Source organism: Theropithecus gelada, chromosome 11 (genome assembly GCF_003255815.1).
Source record: "Theropithecus gelada isolate Dixy chromosome 11, Tgel_1.0, whole genome shotgun sequence".
Taxonomy (NCBI): Eukaryota; Metazoa; Chordata; class Mammalia; order Primates; family Cercopithecidae; genus Theropithecus; species Theropithecus gelada.
In genome coordinates, this window is record NC_037679.1 from 109580663 (window position 1) to 109603035 (window position 22373).

Genomic DNA, 22373 nt, shown 5'->3' on the forward strand with positions numbered 1-22373 from the left:
CTAAGGTAGCTGCTTTTTCTTCATTTTTTAAAATCATTTCTCCTTTCCACTTATCAGCCAAGGACAGCTGTAGTCTGCAAAAAGCATCATGGTCCTGGTGTGGAGACACTAACGGTGAATTTGAGGATGAGAAGAATCTTACACATCACCAAATACAAAGACCCCTAACTACCACCTGTGTCCTGAAAAATTCTACACAGAGCCTGCTCACTTATCCATTGCACGCAGGTGCATAGGAAATTATAGATGCTACACCAAATGCTATACTCAAAGACATTCAATTTGAATTGGAAATGAATGATGAGGATGGCATTTCAGAAAGTATATCAAGGAAAGGAGGAATTTTTTCTAAGCAAACATGAGGCAAACCTGAGAAAATAAATAGCTAGATGATTCTGACAATGGTGATAGAAATTATGGTGTAGCTACACTTTTAACCTTATTAAAGTCACATTTTCTTAATTCCTGCATGCCCTTGGTGGCACAGCTAGGATCATTACCTCCGCTGGCAACTCACAGTTTATGTCTTGAAACCCAAGTGTAACTATCACTGTTTCTGAATTGTATGATTATAAAAAATTCAACAAGTCATTTTCCAGTAAACATATTCTTTTAGTTGTGAGTGACAAAAACATAGCACAAACTAGTTTAGACTAAAGGAAAGGGGGTTTATTCAAAGGATACTAAGGTATCTCACACAATCAAAGAAAGGGTTGAGTAGTTAAACCACGGAGAGGGAAGCAGCAAAGTTTCAGGGATGACTGGAGCCAGGGACTAGAGCCCTGCAGAGGCCCCTCTATTTCTCTCTCTGCCTTGGTTTCACTTTGTTTCACTGAACACCGAGCTCTTTTTCTTTTCTTTTCTTTTCTTTTTTTTTTTTGAGACAGAGTCTCGCTCTGTTGCCCAGGCTGGAGTGCAGTCGCACGATCTCGGCTCACTGCAAGCTCCGCCTCCCGGGTTCAAGCAGTTCTCCTGCCTCAGCCTCTCGAGTAGCTGGGCCTACAGGTCCCCGCTACCATGTCTGGCTAACTTTTGTATTTTTAGTAGAGACAGGGTTTTACCATATTGGCCAGGCTGGTATCGAACTCCTTACTTTGTGATCTAGCTGCCTCGGCCTCCCAAAGTGCTGGGATTACAGCCGTCAGCCACAATGCCCAGCCCAACCTCTTTTTCATAGTGAAAAGCAGCCAACAACAACCTTTGAGCACCACAGCCTTTTGTTTCCATGGTTTCCAAAGGGAACTATTATCTCTCTTGTTTGTAGTTTGAAAATTAACAGGGGAGGATTTTGATGGACAAGCCTGTGTCATGGTGCCCATTCAAACCAATCACAGCCAGAGAGGGCAGATGCACAGAATCTCTAACTAGAACCATGTGGTCAAGTAGCAAAACCTAAGAAGGGCATTATCTCCCAATAAACAGAAGGTATTGGGAGAACCAGGCAATAAGTGATGAGCATGCTGTCTTTAGATATCACAAAACTGTGAAAGCAGAATTATAAATTGTATGTGCTAAATGTTCAATTTATAATATGCTGAGAGCTTCTATACATTCAATGGATAAATGAATACATTTAGCCTGACTTCATAGGATTTATAAGGGAGTCAGGAATGTGCTAAACTAGGAATCTAAAAACCTGAATCCTCACTACAGTGTGGCTGCTAATTATTAACATTTTAAAAAACATGTTTTTTTCTTAACCAATTGATACATAACGAGTTGGGGGGGATGATGTATTACCTACAGATTTTTTATGTAGTGAACATGCTCATGTATAAGTTTCAATTTATCCAACTACTTTGTTGGAGTAATTCCTATGGATTGAAACTGCCCAGGCAAAGTATATGCAAAATCTGCATTTTGAGTAAATTTCCCGTAAGTAGAGTGAGCTTTCCCAGTGTTTGCGTGTTAACCACTTCCTAAAACTATACAAACAGTAGATATCCATATTTGTAATCATTGATAATGTAATATTACAAAGAAATTACTTTTCCATCTGTTAACAGTAAGCTACATCATCTTCATATAGCACTATTATTCATTTGTGTTACTTCATTTTCCTCTGTTTCTTTTATTTTCATGTACCTTATAATCTTCATCATTTTGTTACTGATTTCTAATAGCTGATTTATTATTCAAGAGGTTAACATTTTGTCGAGCACTGCAAATGAAATACCATTTTTTCTCATTTTTTTATATTGGAGTTTTATTTGGAGTTTGTACAGAAGCCGTGTGTTTAAAAATAATCATGTTCTGCTTTTTTTAAGTCCATTTTCTCATCACCTTAGTTTCTTTATGTATAAAATGGGTAAGTTGAACTAGATCAATGGTTCCCAACTGGACAAGGACCAGTCAGCCCCCAGAGGAAATCTGAAAATGTGTGGGAGTGTTTTTGGTTGTTATAATAGCTTAGGAGGAGGATGCTAACAGTATTTTATGGAAGAGGGACAGGGCGTTAAATGTTCTTCAATGAGTGGGGCAGTCTTGCACAATGGAGAACTGTCCTAGACCAAATGTGTTTGAGAAATATGGGTTAAATATGGGATGAGGCTACAACCAAGCTTTATAACCCATGTGTATTAGTCAGGGTTCTCCAGAGAAACCAATGGGATGTTTATATAGAATGAATATGATTTATATAGAGAGAGATCTATTTTAAGGTATTGGCTTATGAGGTTATGGAGGCTGGCAAGTCTGAAACCTGAATGGCAGGCTGGCAGGCTGGAGACCCAAGGAAAAGTTGAGGTTGCAGTTTTGAGTCTGAGGGCAATGGGGAGGCAGAATTCCTCCCTCCTTGTGGGACCCATCTGTTCTCATCAGGCCTTCAACTGACTGGATGAGGCCCAGCCACATTACGTAGCATTATCAGCCTTCCTCAAACTCTACTTACATAAATGTTAATCACATATGAGAAAAACACCTTCACAGCAGCAGACTGGTGTTTGGCCAAGCAACTGGACACTATAGCCTGGCCAAGTTGACATATAAAATTAACCATTACACCATGATTTGAAGGTCTTTAATATTGTTATGTATTATGATGCTCTCTTCATACATTTCTATTCTTAGGACATTATTTGTCATATATGTTATTAATTGGGTGGTAAGTCCTGACATTGTTTACATGTTCTGGTGGGAAAATACAAGTTACTCTCTAGAGCTCTGTTTTAAGTCACAGGCTTAGACTGTATGTTTGGGACTAACATTTGCTCAAGCAGTGGCCCACTGGTCCAATTTACTTCCTTCTTCATTTGACAGACTTCAGGTATTACCAGTCCTCAGTCCCATTCTGCCCCCTACATCCTCAGTGTCAGGGTTTCCTTGCTGATTTTCATAGAAGTATTGTGCTCCCATGCCTGATTTCAGGGCGTATGCTGGACCTTTCATATGGCAGCCCTCAAATTTTCTTGAAATATATTGATAGCTAATTGAGGCTTAAGGAAAAAAATGCTCCTAGCTCTAATGAGAATTCAAGAGGGTATGAGATGACCGAATCACCTTGGTCTAGATAATTCCAGCAGCTGAACTTTTACTTGTTCTGTTTATATTAATGCCTAGTATTTGTATTCATTTTTATGCTGACATTGAAATATCCCATTTGCATTGAGAAATTACATCATTTATAAGCATTTTGCAAATTGAAACCAATGTCTGGATTTACATATACTACCAATACAGCTGTAAGTCATACATGAAGCTATATGAGTTACTAATTTGTGTTTACTGAATAAATTTCTTCTTTCCTCTGAATCTGATTTTAAATCTGCTAGAAAGATTGATTATCCTTCTGATAAAAATATACACCTTTCCTTTAAAAGCCTTGGGACCCAGGGATTAAAACAGGTTCCTCATTTTTTATGTTTCACATGGGAAAGATTTTGAAGAACCAGACTTTATAACCGAAATGTGAGAGTCCGGAAGACATATCACATGTTGCTCATTCTGCTATTAATGTCTGTACTTAGTGTTTGATCAGGATACTAGTAAAGGCCCTCACCATCTCTGTTCAGACATGTGGCTGCAAAGATAAAAAACAAACAAACAAACAGGAAAACAAGCTACAGAACTGGCTGTGCAGTTCACAAGAGGTGACCTTTGATTTCTGGTAGTAGAATTTACTTGCTATACATGGAACTTCTTCTGTCAACACCACTGGCACATTGTTTTTCTTCACTTTTTCCATGCCTACAGACAAGTAATCTAGTAGTCTAGTTCATCTGGCTCTGATGTCCAACCTATCCCAAAGCAAACACCAAAAGCAAACTGACACTGTTACAAACCCTAAGACCAGAATACAGATTGTGCTGTCCTCAGAAGATGATGTTGCAGGTTATGGGCTGAATATTTGTGACCCCCCAAAATTCCTATGTTTAATCCCTAACCCCCAAAGCAATGGTATTTGGAGATGGAGCCCTTGCTAAGTAATTAGGATGAGATGAGCTCATGAGGGTGAGGACTTCATGGTGGGATTGTTGCAGGACTTTTCCTTAGTTCAGCTAAAGATGAGGTCCTTGTCCATCCCACAGCCATGAAAATTTAGGTCACAGGCTGTTTGGAGGGTGAGTAAAACAGGGTTTTATTGGGTGAAAAGGAAGAAAAGGGAGAAACAGGGACTCTCACTAGGCTGGAGTCCCTGCTAGAGCACTTCCCACCGGCAGCTTGAATCTCAGGTTCCACACAGGAAGAGGAGAGACCAGGCTCCTTCCCCACTGCAAACATGGTGAACTTCCCAAGGCTCTACCTCTGTCAGCAGGCTAGTTGGAATTTCTCCAAGAACCCCCTCCTACCTGACTGTCTCAGGATTAGCCAAGACAAGATGCCTATGAATGAAATCTACCTTGTTGGCATCTTGATCTTGGACTTCGCAACCTCTAGAACTGTGAGACATAAATCTCTACTGTTTAAACCACCACTCTCTAGTGTTTTGTTATGGCAGCCCAAGTCAACTAATATAATGTATATGCTTGTGCTTTGCTTTCCAAGACCCGTATGCTTCAAACACAGCAAACAAAACGTAGCCTGCTATTGGGTTTGGGTGACCATATTAGTTCCTATGGCTGCCATAACAAATTACCACAGTTGTGGTAGTTTAAAACAGCAGAAATTTATTCTCACAATTGCAGAGCCAGAATTCAAAAATCAAAGTGTCAGCGGGCCATACTCCCCTTAAGGCTCTAGGGAAGAATTTTTCTTTGCCTCTTTCAGCTTCCGTTGGCCGCAGTGACTCCTTGGCTTGCATCTGCATAACTCTGATCTGTCTCCATCTTTACATTCCTTTTCCTCTACTCCAGGATGATCTCATCTCAAGTTCTTTAACTTAATTACAACTGCAAAGACACTTTCTCCAAATGAGACCACATTCACAGGTTCTAGGGGTTAGGACATAGACGTATCTTATTGGGGATCACCAATCAACCCACTACAGATGACTGTATAGCCTAGAAAAAAAGGGTGATAAATTATATTTAGAAACAAAACTGACAAAAGAAAATTCAAAAATGATTGATGTGGGTTTCAGGTTTATCACTCCATACTTTGTCTTCATAAAGATTTAAGCCAATGGAATTTCCATATGGTTGGAAAGAAAATAACTTCAAAGCTGCTGAACTGGAAACTTAATATTTTATTTTCCACTTAGTGACAGGCTAAATTACAAAGGCTGCTAAGCATATTGTGTTTACATGCAGTTCCCGCTTTGCTGCAATTCAACTTTGGCAACTTCCACTTACAGTGTTCAGCCAATTAAACCTCTCTTATCAACTTAGAGTATTTACAGCAGGAAGGCAACACACAATTAAAGTTCTATCAGTTTAGTCAGTTTCCACATGTGCTCAAACACTCAGCCTCAATCTGGTTCCACAATTCCTTTTGTATCTGAAGCCTTTTCCTGTGGCTTACCAGTCTGTCCCCAAAGCAAGGAAACTGGGGGAAGAGTTATTGGTCTGCTGGCATAAATGGCAAAGGAGGAAGAAATTGTGGAGCCAGGCAAAGCAAAACAAAGAATCATCGCAAAAGTATTTCACAATGATTATCAATAGTGCTGTATTAGTATTTGTTGAGTTAAATTATTCCATTTGATAGTCACTATAAAAAAGGAAGGTATGGAGAAATTACTAGCCTTATCTTACAGGTAATTGAACTGATGTTAAAAAAAAGAAAGTTAACTACCCTTCCACGAACATATAGTTTATTAAGTGGCACATCAAAATATGTGAGATATTTTGAAAAAATATCTATGCAGGCATTTTCTAAAGGAGGTAGATTTCTAAAAGAATTTAAGGGCCGGGCGCGGTGGCTCAAGCCTGTAATCCCAGCACTTTGGGAGGCCGAGACGGGCGGATCACAAGGTCAGGAGATCGAGACCATCCTGGCGAACACGGTGAAACCCCGTCTCTACTAAAAATTACAAAAAACTAGCCGGGCGAGGTGGCGGGCGCCTGTGGTCCCAGCTACTTGGGAGGCTGAGGCAGGAGAATGGCCTAAGCCCGGGAGGCGGAGCTTGCAGTGAGCCGAGATCGCGCCACTGCACTCCAGCCTGGGCAACAGAGCGAGACTCCGTCTCAAAAAAAAAAAAAAAAAAAGAATTTAAGCAATTTAAATAAGCTTATAACCACCAAAAGGAACTAACCTAAACATTACACTGATTTAGTTGAAATTTACTAAAAATAAGTTGTTTCTTACAAGAAAAATATAGTCAACCTTTGAATACCCTTTAAAATGGAATGCTCCATTATAAAGTAACAATGGCAAGCATCTACCTAAATATATTTGGCAAGTAAGTGCTTGAGATGGAAGAAAACCAATTTTGTGAGTTGAAAATCAAATGTAACATAGTTTGTATGTAAGACTAACATCAACTTAGTCCAAAGAACTTGAGATACTGTCATCTTGAAAAGCCAAAAGTGATGAGAAATCAAAGGAAGAGAGAAATCTGGGCAAATTTTGTTGGTTCATCCATGTTGGCTACAGTCAGGCAACCCAATGCCATTAAGCACAAGGTAATTTGCCACCATGGATCTTCTATTTAAAAGCATCAGAAGACCCAATAACTTGATTAATAAAGCATGTGCTTTGCAAAGAACACTTGAATAAAGACACAAAGGGCATGAAAGATATCCCTATTCAATACTAGAACATGGTCCAATGTCTCCAATTCTCTTCAACAGTATTAAAAGATGCTCCAAAATTCTTCTCCCAGGAAAGTATTCCTCCAACTTTGATTCCTTGAAGTAATAATTAGGAGGAATTATGAAGAGTAAAACTTGGGCTCAATATTAACCTTCTATAAATGTAAATAAAATTTCTAATAAGCGATTTCTGCCTCACTTAATAGTCTTATAGAAAGATGCATACTACGTGGGTAATCCTGCTTATACACAGTTATGTACACTGTTTATTAATATTCCTCTAAAATTTGTATAGGAATATAACTAGATCCACTGCATTGGCTGTGCATTGTACAACTCCAGTGGACACCATTCACATAGACCACAATGTGAATGATGCCTCCAGGAAATACAGATGGCCTGACCACAATCCCCTTGTTTCCTATAAGATACACGGCGTAGCAACTTAGAAATCCCCCTTACCCCATAACATACCATTTTTGAAGTGTGACGGTTATTTATATAAAAATTTCCTATCAGTGCACCTTCTGAAATGAGGTTTATAAGAGTACCAATATATGGAGGCAGACATTTGAATGTTCTTATTCTCACTAAAGGATTTTCCCCAGCAACTACAGATCCATCTTTATGTTTGAGGTTTCATCACCAGATATTCAGATATTTATTACCAGATATTTAGTGCCTGTTAATCCTATACTTTTTTTTTTTTTTTTTTTTGAGACGGAGTCTCGCTCTGTCACCCAGGCTGGAGTGCAGTGGCTGGATCCCAGCTCACTGCAAGCTCCACCTTCCGGGTTTACACCATTCTCCTGCCTCAGCCTCCTGAGTAGCTGGGACTACAGGCGCCTGCCACCTCACCCAGCTAGTTTTTTGTATTTGTTAGTAGAGACGGGGTTTCACTATGTTAGCCAGGATGGTCTCGATCTCCTGACCTTGTGATCCGCCCGTCTCGGCCTCCCAAAGTGCTAGGATTACAGGCTTGAGCCACCGCGCCCGGCCTAATCCTATACTTTTTAACATGGAGATTGTTCTCTAGTCCTTCCTCGTTCTTTTTTACTATTTTCTCTAAGTCTCATTGCCTACAAGGAAAAAAAAAAAAAAAAAGTAGATTCCTTCAGAGAATAGGAAAAGTTTATACAAATTTCATAAACTTAAGTTACCCTATTCCTCCAAAAATCTGAAAAACATTTTTATTTTCAAATTTTTCATACCCTGAGTGTTATACATATAGCTCTTACTTCTCCAAATGACCACTAAGTTATCCAAGGTATTTATGTGTTGTATTAGATAGCTATTACCACAGTAATGCTATATGAGAAACAACCTCAAAATCTCTACAATAACATTTACTTTTCTCACTCACGGGTCTGTGGAACAGCTGGGGCAGTTCTGCTTCAGGCTATGGGTCAGAGTCAGGTCTGCCCTCTGTGTCTCCTCATTCTGGGACTAGCAGCTTCCCTGGTCATGTCCTTTTCATGGCAGACAGCAGGCACCTAAGAGGGCAAACCAAACAAGCAAGTGCATTGAAAGCTCCTGACTGGACTTGATTTCTACCTAAGATCATTGGCCAAACCAAGTTGACAATAGTGGGGTGGAAGAGTACACTCCGCCTCTAATGGGAGCCACTGCAGTGTCATATACCAAAGGGCTTGTGAGCAATAAACCAGTGTGAACGATAATCCAATTCACACCATGTGTGGAAATCTCAAATCCATTCTCTGTCCTTTACAGGAGTTGAAATTGATTGGACTGGATATCCCACACTTTGCTGCAGATCTTCCACTGAATCGATGTAAAAACCGTTACACAAACATCCTACCATGTAAGATCATCAATTGTGCCAATCCTACTCATGTCTTTTAAGGGTTGAAGGACTGTCATTGCAGATTAATCAATTTCACCAATCTCTGACCACACCCAGCTGTGGTCTGGATCTCAAGGCCACGTCTAAGATTGCATTGATCTCACTCTGCTTTGATGTCTTTAGATCTTATCATATGGAGGAAGATTTAATTATTGTGCTTTTAAGTGAATTGTATCTGAACAAAAAGACTGACCATTTGGCCCTTTAGAGATTAGAAAGCCATAGTCAAATTGGGGACTGGATCATTTGTACTCTCATAAAATATTTTCAGTCAATTCATTGATAATGGAAAGAGGCAAATTGAAAGGCAATGCAATATATTAAAATTCCTTCTCTAACTTCTGACAAGTTATATAGTTGCTTAGCATTTTGTAATAAAAAGCAACATTCAAGAAAAAAGGTAATATAAAGTACTTACAAAACAATCAAAATACATTCCAGTTTAGATTTCACTTTTCTCTCTGCTACACGCTGTAGGAGCTAGGCACGAATGGAAAAGTGAGAAAAGGAAGGCTGAAAACGCTCTAGAAAGAGAAGTCTCTTCTTGATATGGTTTCTTAATGAAATTAGATATATTATCATAATAACACTTCACATCTGTCCACAGTTCAGAAATTACTTCTTTCATTTAATGTCCACCTACAAAAGAAACCCATGCATCTTCTCTTGTCTAGGCTTCCTTAAAGAAGTGAACTCTCTGGACATCTCTAGGTGAAATGAAAACTGTGTGCTGAGGCTACATACTATAGCTGTCCAGTCAGTCTCACAGATATTTTAGTTCCTGAAATACTCTGCACAACCCCTAAACAATCCTGGAAACAATTCTTTCAAGGACAGGAGAGCTGGTAGTGAAAAAAAAATAGTGGTTGGAAGACATTCACTTATTTAATTAAACAACAAACTAAAGTTGAAGAATGGCTAAAATATCAGGCTAAAAATTATTATCTACCTACCCTGTCACTGACTGATTTAACTTAATACTGGATAGAGAGGGTCAAAATAGTTTTTCCTTCCATCCTGAATTTTAATATTTTTTTCTCCTTATTCTCTACAGATGACTTCAGCCGTGTGAGATTAGTCTCCATGAACGAAGAGGAAGGTGCAGACTACATCAATGCCAACTATATTCCTGTAAGTAGAAAAAAAAATCAGGCACCCCAGTGCTAACCCAGCCAGAGAAAGACTAGCAGGGCTATACGGATGTGTCAAACAGTTCAAAAGAGAGCCATTCCCAACCCAGCAATTGCATTCTAAAAAGTTTGCATTACCCCATTTCATAATAAAGAATACCAAAAAAAGTCCATAGACTAGTAATGTTTCTATTTCTTTATAAAGGACCAGTGAAAGGGAAAGTAGAAAGGCTAAAGATCACCTATCTTGTGTTTAAATTTGTTTCAGCAACCAAATTCAAAGGGTTCCACGCTAACACCTGCACTTTTAAAATATAAAGATCGTTACTATTGTCATAAAAAGGTGTGGATGTGATTTTTGCAGCCTTCTGGAGAACAATGCTTACAATCACACAGACTAATTATGGTCAGTTATCTGATAGCCTCTTTGATTAAAAAAGGAGAAAACGTTACATAGGTGTGTGATCCTTTGCCAATTTTATCACCAGCAAATTTTCATTTTTTTTCCCATAGGCGTTGAGCAGCATTTGGTGTTGACAGTGGCTGGTTAGGTGATAATTTTGTCACTTATCTTTCAGGGATACAACTCACCCCAGGAGTATATTGCCACCCAGGGACCACTGCCTGAAACCAGAAATGACTTCTGGAAGATGGTCCTGCAACAGAAGTCTCAGATTATTGTCATGCTCACTCAGTGTAATGAGAAAAGGAGGGTACGTACTTACTGAAGCAGTTCCCACTTAGCAGCAAAACCTGCCCCAGCCTCTGCCACTGATGAAATGCTTGCTGTTTTCAAAGTCAAATAAAACGTAGAGACAAAGCGCTAAATTTAAAACATTGTATTCGTGAAGCAAGAATTACAATTTGGGGGCAAACACACAGACCTGGTGGTCTTTGCAATGTTCAAAGGAAAAAAGAGAAGGTTGGAAGTCTTCTAAAAAGGAGAAATACTGCATATTGTTTTGCAGGAAAGTTCATTAGCACTAGTAAAGTTTTGGGGAGCTGGCAAGCTCGGATTGGTGAATGGATGGTGGTGGGTAAAACTAGTCTCAGAGTCGCAGGAGGTTGTTTCAGTTGCTATTAGATAACACTGGTTTCAAGTTACTAATGGCAGTTTCAGCAACCAGGGCTTACGGAGAATTATATTCCTGGAACAATGTTACGCGTTTTGAGTGCTTTTTGTTGTTGTTGTTGTTGTTGTTGTTGTTGTTGTTGAGACGGAGCCTCTCTCTGTCGCGCAGGCTGGAGTGCAGTGGCGCGATCTCGGCTCACTGCAACCTCTGCCTCCCGGGTTCAAGCGATTCTCCTGCCTCAGCCTCCCAAGTAGCTGGGGTGTTCTGAGTGCTTTATCCCCTGACCCCTCAACTCTGTTTCAGTTAGGTATGATAAGAATGACCCAAGTCATGTGATAAGAATTCACACTATGTAGCAAAAACGATTGTATTTGCTTTACGTTTCATCTTCACCACGGTCCTATCTAATTCATCACAGGCAAATACCTTTGTTTTCCCTAAGTGAGCACAGGCTTAATTGCTTTCCTAGCCTGTTTGTTTTAAACAATTGTTTTGTCCTTGCTCCAGGTGAAATGTGACCATTACTGGCCATTCACGGAAGAACCTATAGCCTACGGAGACATCACTGTGGAGATGATTTCAGAGGAAGAACAGGACGACTGGGCCTGTAGACACTTCCGGATCAACTATGTAAGTCACCAAGCAGAGAGCAGGTGCTGTCCTTGTGCTGCCACCTACCCCACCACTGCCGGGCAAGTGCTGGGAGACCGCCCCAGTGAGCACTTGGACTGCCACCTACCCCACCACCGTCGGGCAAGTGCTGGGAGACCACCCCAGTGAGCACTTGGAGCTTTGCAATGCTGCCTCCTTCAAGAGGAAAAATCCACTTTCAGTGTCATTGTTCCCCAGTTCATCAGTGATGGTGGGGATGATATGGTTGTTCTGGAGAGGCTGAGAAGATGCAGTAAAAAGTCTGCACTAGTTCATCTCAAATTAGCTCAGGATCATAGAAGACACTGTTAATCATTGCTTATCAGGCATCATTGAAGACAGAAGTGTTCTCATTACTTATATTAATCATACATGAGTATAATTAGGGTCTATAAGGCACACTTACATTTTAAATTAAATAATTAAACCATGAGTTAGTAGTTTGGGTTTTGTTTGTTTGTTTTTTCTCATTTTGTTCTGGTTTGGTTTTCATTGTTTGGAAGGTACTTCTAGGTCTTATTAATCATAATTCCCTATCGCTCTTGAAGGGCTATTGACTTCTGATTGATAACACATCCAAAAAAAAAAAAAGTCTGTTTTTCTCACAAGGCCTGCCACCTTTCTGCTGACAAGTCTCTGAGCAAACGCTGAATATTTCTGTGACAGACTTAGGCGCTAACATCCATCAAAGTCATGCCATTGACCTCAGCCTATAGAATGTAGAGTTTTTACTATTAATAGCCCTCTCCACTTGAACATGCTCTCTATGAAGGCAAAATTGAATAGGAAAGTTCTCACCGAGATGTTCTTCCCTGCTTAGAAACAATCCTTTTAATAGTTAAGGAAATAGCAAATCGTAGCCTGTGGAACAAATTTACCCACTGCCTGTTGGATAAAGCCCATGAGCTAAGAATGGTTTTTACATTTTTTTAATGGTTGAAAAAAAATCAGCTGAGCACGGTGGTTCATGCCTGTAATCCCAGCACTTTGAGAGGCTGAGGCGAGCAGGTCATTGAGCACAGGATTTCAAGATTGCCTAAGCAACACAGGGAGACCCCATCTGACTAAAAATACAAAAATTAGCTGGCATAGTGGTACACACCTGTAGTCCCAGCTACTCAAGAGTCTGAGGTGGGAGAATCGCTTGAGCTCAGTGGGGGGAGGTTGCAGTGAGCCAAGATTTTGCCACTACACTTCAGCCTGGGCAACAAGAGCAAGACTGTCTACACACACACACACACACACACACACACACACACACACACAAATCAACAAAAAAAATATTTTATATGAAATACTATATGTAAATTATGTGAAATGTAGATTTCAATGTCCATATATAACATTTTACTAGAACACAGCCTGCATTGTTTACGAATTGTCTATACTGCTTCTGTGCTACATCAAGCTTGAGTAGTTGCAACCAAAACTATATGATCTGCAAAAACTAAAATATTTACTAACTGTCCCTTTGCGGAAAATGTTTGCTGACCCTTAAAATAGGCAATGGAAACAAAGATTGCCCATATCAATACAACGTAAGAACTTGATACTGCCTACTTATTGATATGTACAAGAGATAAATCACTTCTTAATCATTGTTAACTGGCAGTTAACAATGTCTTTTATGACTAAGAGAATTTAGGCAAATTCCTGTATAACTCAGACTGTGTTTTGTGTTGTTTCAGTCGTTTGAAATTCACATTGCTTCCTTGTTAAGCACGTTTTTACTGAAATGCAGCGTTTCAGCTTAAGTGTCACCTCCTTTGTGGAGTATTCTCTGGGCTGGGACACCATTAGCCCTTTCCTCCACTGGGGCAGAGTCTCAAGTAAGCTGCTTTATCACAGCACACCATAGATAGTTACAATTCTCGCTTTTTGTGTCTGCCTCCCCAGTATACTGTGAGTTTCAGAAGCAAGTGCTCTATCCCTGTGGAATGAATAAATCAGTGAATGAAGGAGTTATTTCAAAAATAATAAGGCACTTGTAAAGCATCAATAGACTTTCCATCAGAGAAAATATTTGTCAATCCGAATGCCATTTGAACTCTGTTTTTTGTTCTTAGCTATTTCAATTGAAAAGCCAGTGCAAACTGATAACCAAATACAGTACGAATCTGTCCCTAGGTTTGCACATAGGAGAAAAAATTTCAGAGCACAAAATAGGGTCTGTTCCACTGCCTAGTCTGTTGACAAAGAAGAGTCACATAGATTATTGCATGGTCAGTACTATGCTTCTTGTCCTTGGTCTTAAATGATGACCTATCTTTCAATGACAATCATGTGAAGGACTTGAAAAATAGGAATAAAACATTGAACAGTAGTGTTTGCTTGTAAGGAATTTACTTGTTACAAGCATCTGGTACCAGAGTGCCCCCTTTTGGCCATAAGCATGATGAATCGAAATGCTAAGCTCCTACAATGAAGGCTAAGTTGCCCAAAGAACACTGTGCTGTGCTAATTAATATATTTTTCTATTTGTTTCACTTTTTTGTTTATACCCTTCTTTATCCATTCCATTTTGATATGTGGAAACTTTCCAATTACAAAAAGATAAAATTACATAAATAAGGAACTCAAGGTAAGAGAAATTTAGGAATAGCTAAGTAAGATAAAACCAGAAGAGTTTTCTCCTTTAACAAGAAAGGAGAAAAATGACCATAACACACAACTTGTCACTTTCTACTACTTGGAACTTGGCATGAACTGAGTGAGAGCTGGAGACTAAAGATCATGAAAAACCTGTTTGTTGCCAGGGACTTTGTGCCTTGCTATTCAGGTTGCTATTCAGGCTGACCCCAGTTCCAGGACCCCTGCCTCGTAGCTGCGGAGAAACTAACTACAATTTAATGATTTCCTGATTTTAAATTATCTTGCACTTTTTTTTTTTTTTTTTTTTTTTTTTTAGACAGAGTCTCACTCTGTCGCCTGGGCTGGCGTGCAGTGGTGTGATCTTGGCTCACTGCAAGCTCCGCCTCCCGGGTTCACGCCATTCTCCTGCCTCAGCCTCCCAAGTAGCTGGGACTACAGGCGCCCACCACCATGCCAGTTAATTTTTTTGTATTTTTAGTAGAGATGGGGTTTTACTGTGTTAGCCAGGATGGTCTCAATCTCCTGACCTTGTGATCTGCCCACCTCGGCCTCCCAAAGTGCTGGGATTACAGGCGTAAGCCACTGCACCTGGCCCACCTTGCACTTTTTAACTGAATACATTTTCACCTCAACCGTGCTGGAATATAGATATTGGCTACAATGTACATGTGTTATACAAATTATGATCAGCATTTGAACAGGGCAAGCATTTTCCTGAACTTCCCTGGCAACCAAAGTTATTTGGTGGCTGAGTATTCTTAAATCCTCATGACGTTGCATAAGTAAATTATTCTGCACAATTCATTATGCCCAAGATAGTTTCTCAACATACTTCCTGAAAAGAGCAGTGAGGGTAGCCAGTGTCTTTGTAGACTTCATGTTCTGTGTGTCTAAGCCAAAATCCTTGAACATAGTAGGGGAGGCGCTGCACGCTACTGGGGATATATTAGGTGCCAAGGGTACAGGGTACAATGGGTGTAGGGGAGGTAATAACTTATGCATATTTAAACAAATCTTACATATTTACTTATACATTTTATTTTTGAATTGTCTTTATACATTTATTTTCTGCCTCAGACCACTGACTCTTTGGAATTCATTTCTCTTTTAATACCTGAGCTTAAACCTTAGTTCAAAACTGACAGCGAGGTCAAGCTTCCCTCCTTCTCAGTTAGGATATAGTATTCCATCCTCTGAGTGAATTCTAGGCTCTTCACAAGTTTGAGGAATGAGGGATGAATCAGACCTTCATGAAGCCTGGGTTTGGGATATTTCTGACAGTTGATAACAAGTGGAGAATATATTACTCTTACAAATTAGTTGGAACTAAAAAGAATTGATCTGGAAAGATCCACCTTCTAGTTAATATGTACTCAGTTCAGAGGGAACAACAATATATTTGATGTATGGGTTAATAGGAATAGGATACATATACAAGTTATACTCACTTACTAGGGATTCCCAGAACCAACCATACAATTGCATGGAGCTGGATGACAGTGAGTGATAGTAATGAGGTACTAGTAAATAATAATATCACAAACATGATTACACTTAATCCACACAACAACTCTTGTTATAAGTATCATTAGGCCACTTTTAGATATGAGAAAACTGAAGCTCAGTGAGGTGGTTCCTCTAGTATCAAAGCCCAAGACAAGGATTCTCATATAAGGGATTTTGTGAAAGTGCATTCTTGGGGAAACCCCATAAGGGAGCAAGGGAAGCAGATTGATAGAGAAGAAGCCCTACAGAGAATTCAGCTGAAGTCTCACCTGTGCTGGATCCCACAAACAATGCTGCGGCATGAACAGCACCATGGTATTGTCTCACTCTGAAAGAGGCTGGATTTTTGTACCCCACAATTAGTCAGGCATTAGCTCTGGGCTGCCCTCAGCAGGAGAACGCAACCTCTTAGGCATTTTCCGTCGAAGCCCCTCTGTGCAGTGGAAGGCAACTATCAAGAGATGGGTACTGCTGTGCTGTTAGCAGCAACTGGGAAAAGTGTGCCTCAGGCTGGCAAAGGTATCTAAAGGGCGCCAACAGCACTTTCTACAGTGTTGAATTCATTAGCCAAAGCTGATGCAGCTTCTAAATGACAGAGCCAGGATGCAAACCCTAATCTGCTTAAGTTTTGTCCTTAATTACACAGGTACAGATTAGCCTACTTATCCTACTATTTGAAGCTTTATATAATTAGTGTGGTTTTTTTTTTTTTCATTACCTATTTTTATGCCAGATATGGTGCTCAAAACTAGAAAGGATGGAAAGTGTATTGACCAGGTGTGGAACATGGCTCTACCTTTTTGCATGATTAACCTGTGATCGCTAGTGGAGTCCTGGGTCATCCTAACAGTGAACTGAAAAATTAATGCTTGTTTTTGGCTTTTTTCCTCTAAAGGCTGACGAGATGCAGGATGTGATGCATTTTAACTACACGGCATGGCCTGATCATGGTGTGCCCACAGCAAATGCTGCAGAAAGTATCCTGCAGTTTGTACACATGGTCCGACAGCAAGCTACCAAGAGCAAAGGTCCCATGATTATACACTGCAGGTAACCTCATCAACTGCATAGTCTATTAAATATTAGGAGTTGATTCTGTAAGGGGAATAGCTCACCATTCCATAAGCCCTTATCAGATTTAGTTGAAAATTAAATGAATTCTGATTTTTTAAACTATGATTAATTGATGTCTTACTATATACAATATTTATTATGGCTTTCTTGTATCTATACCCTATAAGATAGATGTTATTATTCCCATTTTTAAATGGAAAAAAATAGAGAAGGGTAGAGATGTTAAGGGATTCACACAATTTCATGCAACCAGAACATGGAGGAGTTAGTATTCAAATCCAGGCATGCCAATCTGCAAAGATCATGCCCTTCATATGTGATATTATCCTGCCCCATCAAGGATTCTGAGTAGTTACAACATGGACAAATACAAGGTCAAATTATAGAAAGCTGATCACAGCTCGACATTATATAAATAGACATAAAAACTAGAAAAAGAAAAGAAAAAAATGAAGATATTCAGCTTATGAAGATAAACATATTTGCTATGCTTCCTCTTCAGCATTGTCTCTTAAATTTTCAGACAGTAGAATGAAAAAGGATATAGGATGTAAAAAAATCAGGGTCCACACTAATTCCCAACAGGAACAGTTATCATTAAATTTAATTTGTTCTTCCTACTATACGAACAGAGCTCCATCAAAATCTCTCTCTGTGATACAATACTTCTGTAAAATCCTTATGCAACCTCAAAAGAATAGGGGACATAAACATGCTCCAATGGCATGTGGCAGGTGGCGGTGAGATGAAGATGTGAAGGGAAGCATTGGCAGCCATGCCAACCTAAGCAAATAAATCTACAACCCCAGACCTACTGCCTTGGCCCTTGTGAATTAGAATGCCTAGAATGAGGATGTATGTGTGTGCATTCATGTGTGTTTGTGTGGAGTGTGCATCTCCCTGGAAAGGAAGATGCTTCATAAGCTAGTAAGTTTCTGTTTAGGGCAGTTATCGTTGCTGTCAATCCACTGTAGGCATTCACAGGTTAAAGGATGAGCTTTAGCAGATAAGATTATCTGTTCTCAAAATGGTTTTTTTCAAGAGCAGAAAATGAAGCTGTTCAACTCTGGGGTCAAACTCATGGATTCCTTTCATGGAAGATAGTAAGTGCAGTTCTGGATATGACTTTACAGGCGCTTACTCAGTGGCAGATCATTTTATCTGAGAAATCCTGGGAGGGAAGGGTTGTCTAGTAGAAAAAGCAACCTTACACTCAAGGTTTATAGAGTGGGATCTTTCTAGCAAACTCCATATAATTGGCTTGAACTTTCTCTTTTCCCATCATTTCACAGGAATTCAAAGCTTAGAGCCATTTGGCTCTTTGCTGAGGATTGGAGGGAAAAAAGGGCTGACTTCAACACATAGAACTAGGGACTGTAAAGGGCAGTTGGCCGGCACGTGTCCGTCCACTTCCACCTGTGCCCTGAGCACTGGGATTGGGGGACTGGCTGAGACTCGGTCCACATTTTTTCATGTGATTTTAAGGTAACTATTTCAAAGGTCCCTGTGAGATGGAAGCAGGCTCAGGACCCCCTAAAAGGGCAGGCGTGCTGTAAGACAGGTGTGGGGTGGTGAACTGAACTTAGGGTTGAAGATACACAAATCTCTGTGGTCCCAGAGCTAGAGTTAGAGTATGGACATCTCAACTGGACTTTTGAGCTGGTCTGAGGGCTTAACTCTGATGGTGTTCAAAAGACAGGGTATTGTTTATGTGTATCAGCTCTCTGAATGCAGAAATCAGCTCCTGGGAGTACTCAACGTGGAATCCCTACTTTTCTCCAGAAGCAGAGACCCCGAAAAAGGGTGTGGCCAATGCAGTGCAAATCTCTCTCGGGAAGGTAGCCATGACAGTCAGCAATGTAACATCAGAAGGAACACCAACCATAACTGCATACTTAAAAACAGTTAAGTGGAAGATATTGTCAGGAGCTTAAACTTCTTTTTTCCACAAGGGTACTATTTGTAGTTTTTTAGAAATCATCAATTTTATTTCAACAGTAAAGTAGCACCATCTGGGCCGGCCGCGGTGGCTCATGCCTCTAATTCCAGCACTTTGGGAGGCCAAGGTGGGAGGATCACCTGAGGTCAGGAGTTCGAGACCAGCCTGGCTAACATGGCAAAACTCCATCTCTACTAAAAATACAAAACTTAGCCAGGCGTGGTGGCGCATGCCTGCATTCCCAGCTACTCGGGAGGCTGAGGCAGGAGAATCACTTGAACCCAAGAGGCGGAGGTTGCAGTGAGCCGAGATCACGCCATTGCCCTCCAGCCTGGGCGACAGAGCAAGACTCCGTCTCAAAAAAGAAAAAAGAGAAAAAAAAGAAGGACCATCTGAATAATGTGCCATCGGAATATTCTTTTGCAGTGCTGGAGTGGGACGGACGGGAACATTCATTGCCCTGGACAGGCTCTTGCAGCACATTCGGGATCATGAGTTTGTCGACATCTTAGGGCTGGTGTCAGAAATGAGGTCATACCGGATGTCTATGGTACAGACAGAGGTAGGAACATAATCTATATGTATTTTTAAAATTTCCCTGGACGGAAAAACTTACCATTATTCAATGGTATGCTTGAAAACAATTCTCTCAAACTTCTTTGTGTCTGTCTTTCCCATTTTCTTATTGCATATGTTCAAACCGCTTTGAGGCATAAAAGAAATAGACACTAGCCTCCAGAAAACCATTTGGTGTATAGTGATTACACTTTTATTGGCATCATAATTCAGAGTGCATGGGTAGATTCCTAAGAGTAAAACCTCTTTGTACAGACTCAGAGTCAATTGCAGATAACAGCCATCCTGGGTAAATGCCACCAAATAGAGACTGTAGAACTGGTGCAATTTGATTTATATTTGAAATGTTGGATTTGATTCAATACATTTGTCATTAGTTTATCCTCCATGTGACTCTATCCCAAATTCACTTTTCATGATGATTAGAAGTTGGATTTGAGCTTTCTGTCCCTTTTATGATTGTAAAGATTCCCAGTCCCCAACCTACCAGCATTGCCAGTTCCCTTCATCTCAGTGATGAAGATTTATTATTTTAACAACATGGAAGCATCCCCTGAAATATCCAACAGTGTTATGTGCTCCGTCTTCCTCCTCTTCTCCCAAGTCCTCACTCCCTGAAAGCCTGAGGACGCACTTAGTCTGAGGTGGCAACCCAAGGCAACGCTGGCAGACAGCACCGCCTGTCTCAGAGCAGCCGTGGGTGTGTACCTCTGTGGGCGGAAAAACCCAAGTACAATAGCTTCTTCATAAGCCTCATCACCCAGCCATACTCGCGACTTCTTAGCCTCAGTCTTACAACAATCCTTTTTCTCAAAGAGTGTGTGTGGGTGGAACACTTGGGTAGAACACAACCTGACCTGACCTGTATCAGGATATTTTAAAAATGCTTTGATCTTCCTCATGCTTTTCCTACCCAGCACCACTAGATGTCAGCATCACTTCAAAAGCCCAGAGTAATGGCGGCCGTCTCAGCTCTGTTTCTGCTTTCCCACTGCCTTTGCTTTTCTTTCCTCCTAGCTCCCCAGTCTTATCTCACCAACTTTTGGCAAGGCTGTTTCAATGGGTCCATTTCTGAGCTACAGCAGGGTCATACCACTTGGGAAAGAGTTAGCCTCGTTAATATTCAGACCTCTCATTGATAATTAGGAAGCAAGTACAATTGGTTTCCTCACTTTCTTGGTTTCAGTCATGCTGCCTGGTAATTTAGTGTGGTGGGGACGTCAACATCACTTTTTAATCATAAGTTTAAAATGTCTGGTTTCCCAGAGGAGTCCACTATCTGGTGAGTAAACAGTGCTTTATTAATCACTCCATGTTTTTGGCTTTTACTTCCATAAATTTACACCCTGATATGTGATTAAAACTCCACCTTATGTATACGAATCTCCAAGCTTCAAAGAGCCACACCTTATTTTAAGTATTTTGTATTTAATGAATTGTCGTCCCAATTTACTTAATTCTTATCTTTTAAAACTTAATAGATTTTGGGGCCGGGCGCGGTGGCCCACGCCTGTAATCCCAACACTACAGGGAGGCCGAGGAGGGCGGATCATCCAAGGTCAGGAGTTCGAGACCAGCCTGGCCAACATGGTGAAACCCTGTCTCTACTGAAAATATAAAAAAATTAGCCGGGCGTGGTAGTGGGCGCCTGTAATCCCAGCTACTCGGGAGGCTGAGGCAGGAGAATTGCTTGAACACAGGAGACAGAGGTTGCAGTGAGCTAATACGGTGCCACTGCACTCCAGCCTGGGAGACAGAGCAAGACTCCATCTCAAAAACCAAACACACACACAAAAAAACTGCATAGATTTTTAATTATGGCCTGTTTGCTTTTTACTTTTCCCAACTACAGATTCTTAATCTCTTTCACATGACAGATCCTCCATCCCATTTTCAGGGCCGTTATCTCTCTTTGGGTGGTAATTAAACAGCCACCATGTCACTTCCCGCAAAGCCAAGAAAACGTTTTCTTTTCTCCCTAAATGTTTTACCCTAAATTTTGGTTGTTTCATTTGTTTATGGCAGCATTTTAGGTTGATATCTCCACGGACACAGCCTTTTTAAAGTACAGTATCCCCATCCTGGCCAACATAGTTAAACCCCATCTCTACTAAAAATACAAAAATTAGCCGGGCATGGTGGCCCCCGCCTGTAATCCCAGCTACTCTGGAAGCTGAGGCAGGAGAATCGCTTGAACCCAGGAGGCAGAGCTTGCAGTGAGCCGAGATCGCACCACTGCACTCCAGTCTGGTGACAGAGTGAGACTCTGTCTCAAAAAAAAAACAAAAAATAATTAATTAAAATTAATTATTAAATAATTAAATAAAAAATACAGTACAGTGTCCCTTCCCTGAACTCTCATGGAGGGTTCAAAGTCAGCAATGGGGGCAGAGGTCCCCTGGGTTGCTTACTTTTTCCAACTTTTCTTGCTTGACCCTTGATTCCCTTAGGACCTCGTGGTGGATGCTTTCCAGTTCCAGTTATTAATCTGTGTCTGTTTTTTTTTTCTTTCTTTTAACTTATGTCTAGAACATCTTGTTCATTTACTTTTATTTTTTCCCTGTTCCTCTGCTCACCATGGTTCATCCTGTATTTTGAATACAGATTGATCTGCCTAAGATTCTCCTTTAGCCCATTCACATTCAAATTCTGCTGCCAGGTCACAAAAGTTAACAAGGAAAGAACAAAGTAAAAAAAGCTTATTCTTTTCACATGTATCCTCCTAGAGTACTCCTTTGACACTAATGCTTTTCAAGAGAATGAAATGATTCTTCAGTTGAGCTTTGTTTATATGTATATAATCAACCCACGTAGAGCATATTTCCTCCCATCACTGGTATC

General features: G+C 40.4%; 1 protein-coding gene across 2 annotated transcripts in view; it reads left to right on the forward strand.

Annotated features, from left to right (window-relative positions):
• PTPRO (protein tyrosine phosphatase, receptor type O) overlaps positions 1-22373 on the forward strand; it is a 271545-nt gene that overhangs the window by 242913 nt on the left and 6259 nt on the right. For both annotated transcript variants that reach the window (XM_025403255.1, XM_025403256.1), the window contains 6 exons: positions 8859-8949; positions 10046-10122; positions 10700-10834; positions 11702-11824; positions 16839-16993; positions 19383-19518. In XM_025403255.1, the coding sequence (XP_025259040.1) occupies positions 8859-8949; positions 10046-10122; positions 10700-10834; positions 11702-11824; positions 16839-16993; positions 19383-19518 (717 nt within the window). The remainder of the gene's footprint in view (positions 1-8858; positions 8950-10045; positions 10123-10699; positions 10835-11701; positions 11825-16838; positions 16994-19382; positions 19519-22373) is intronic.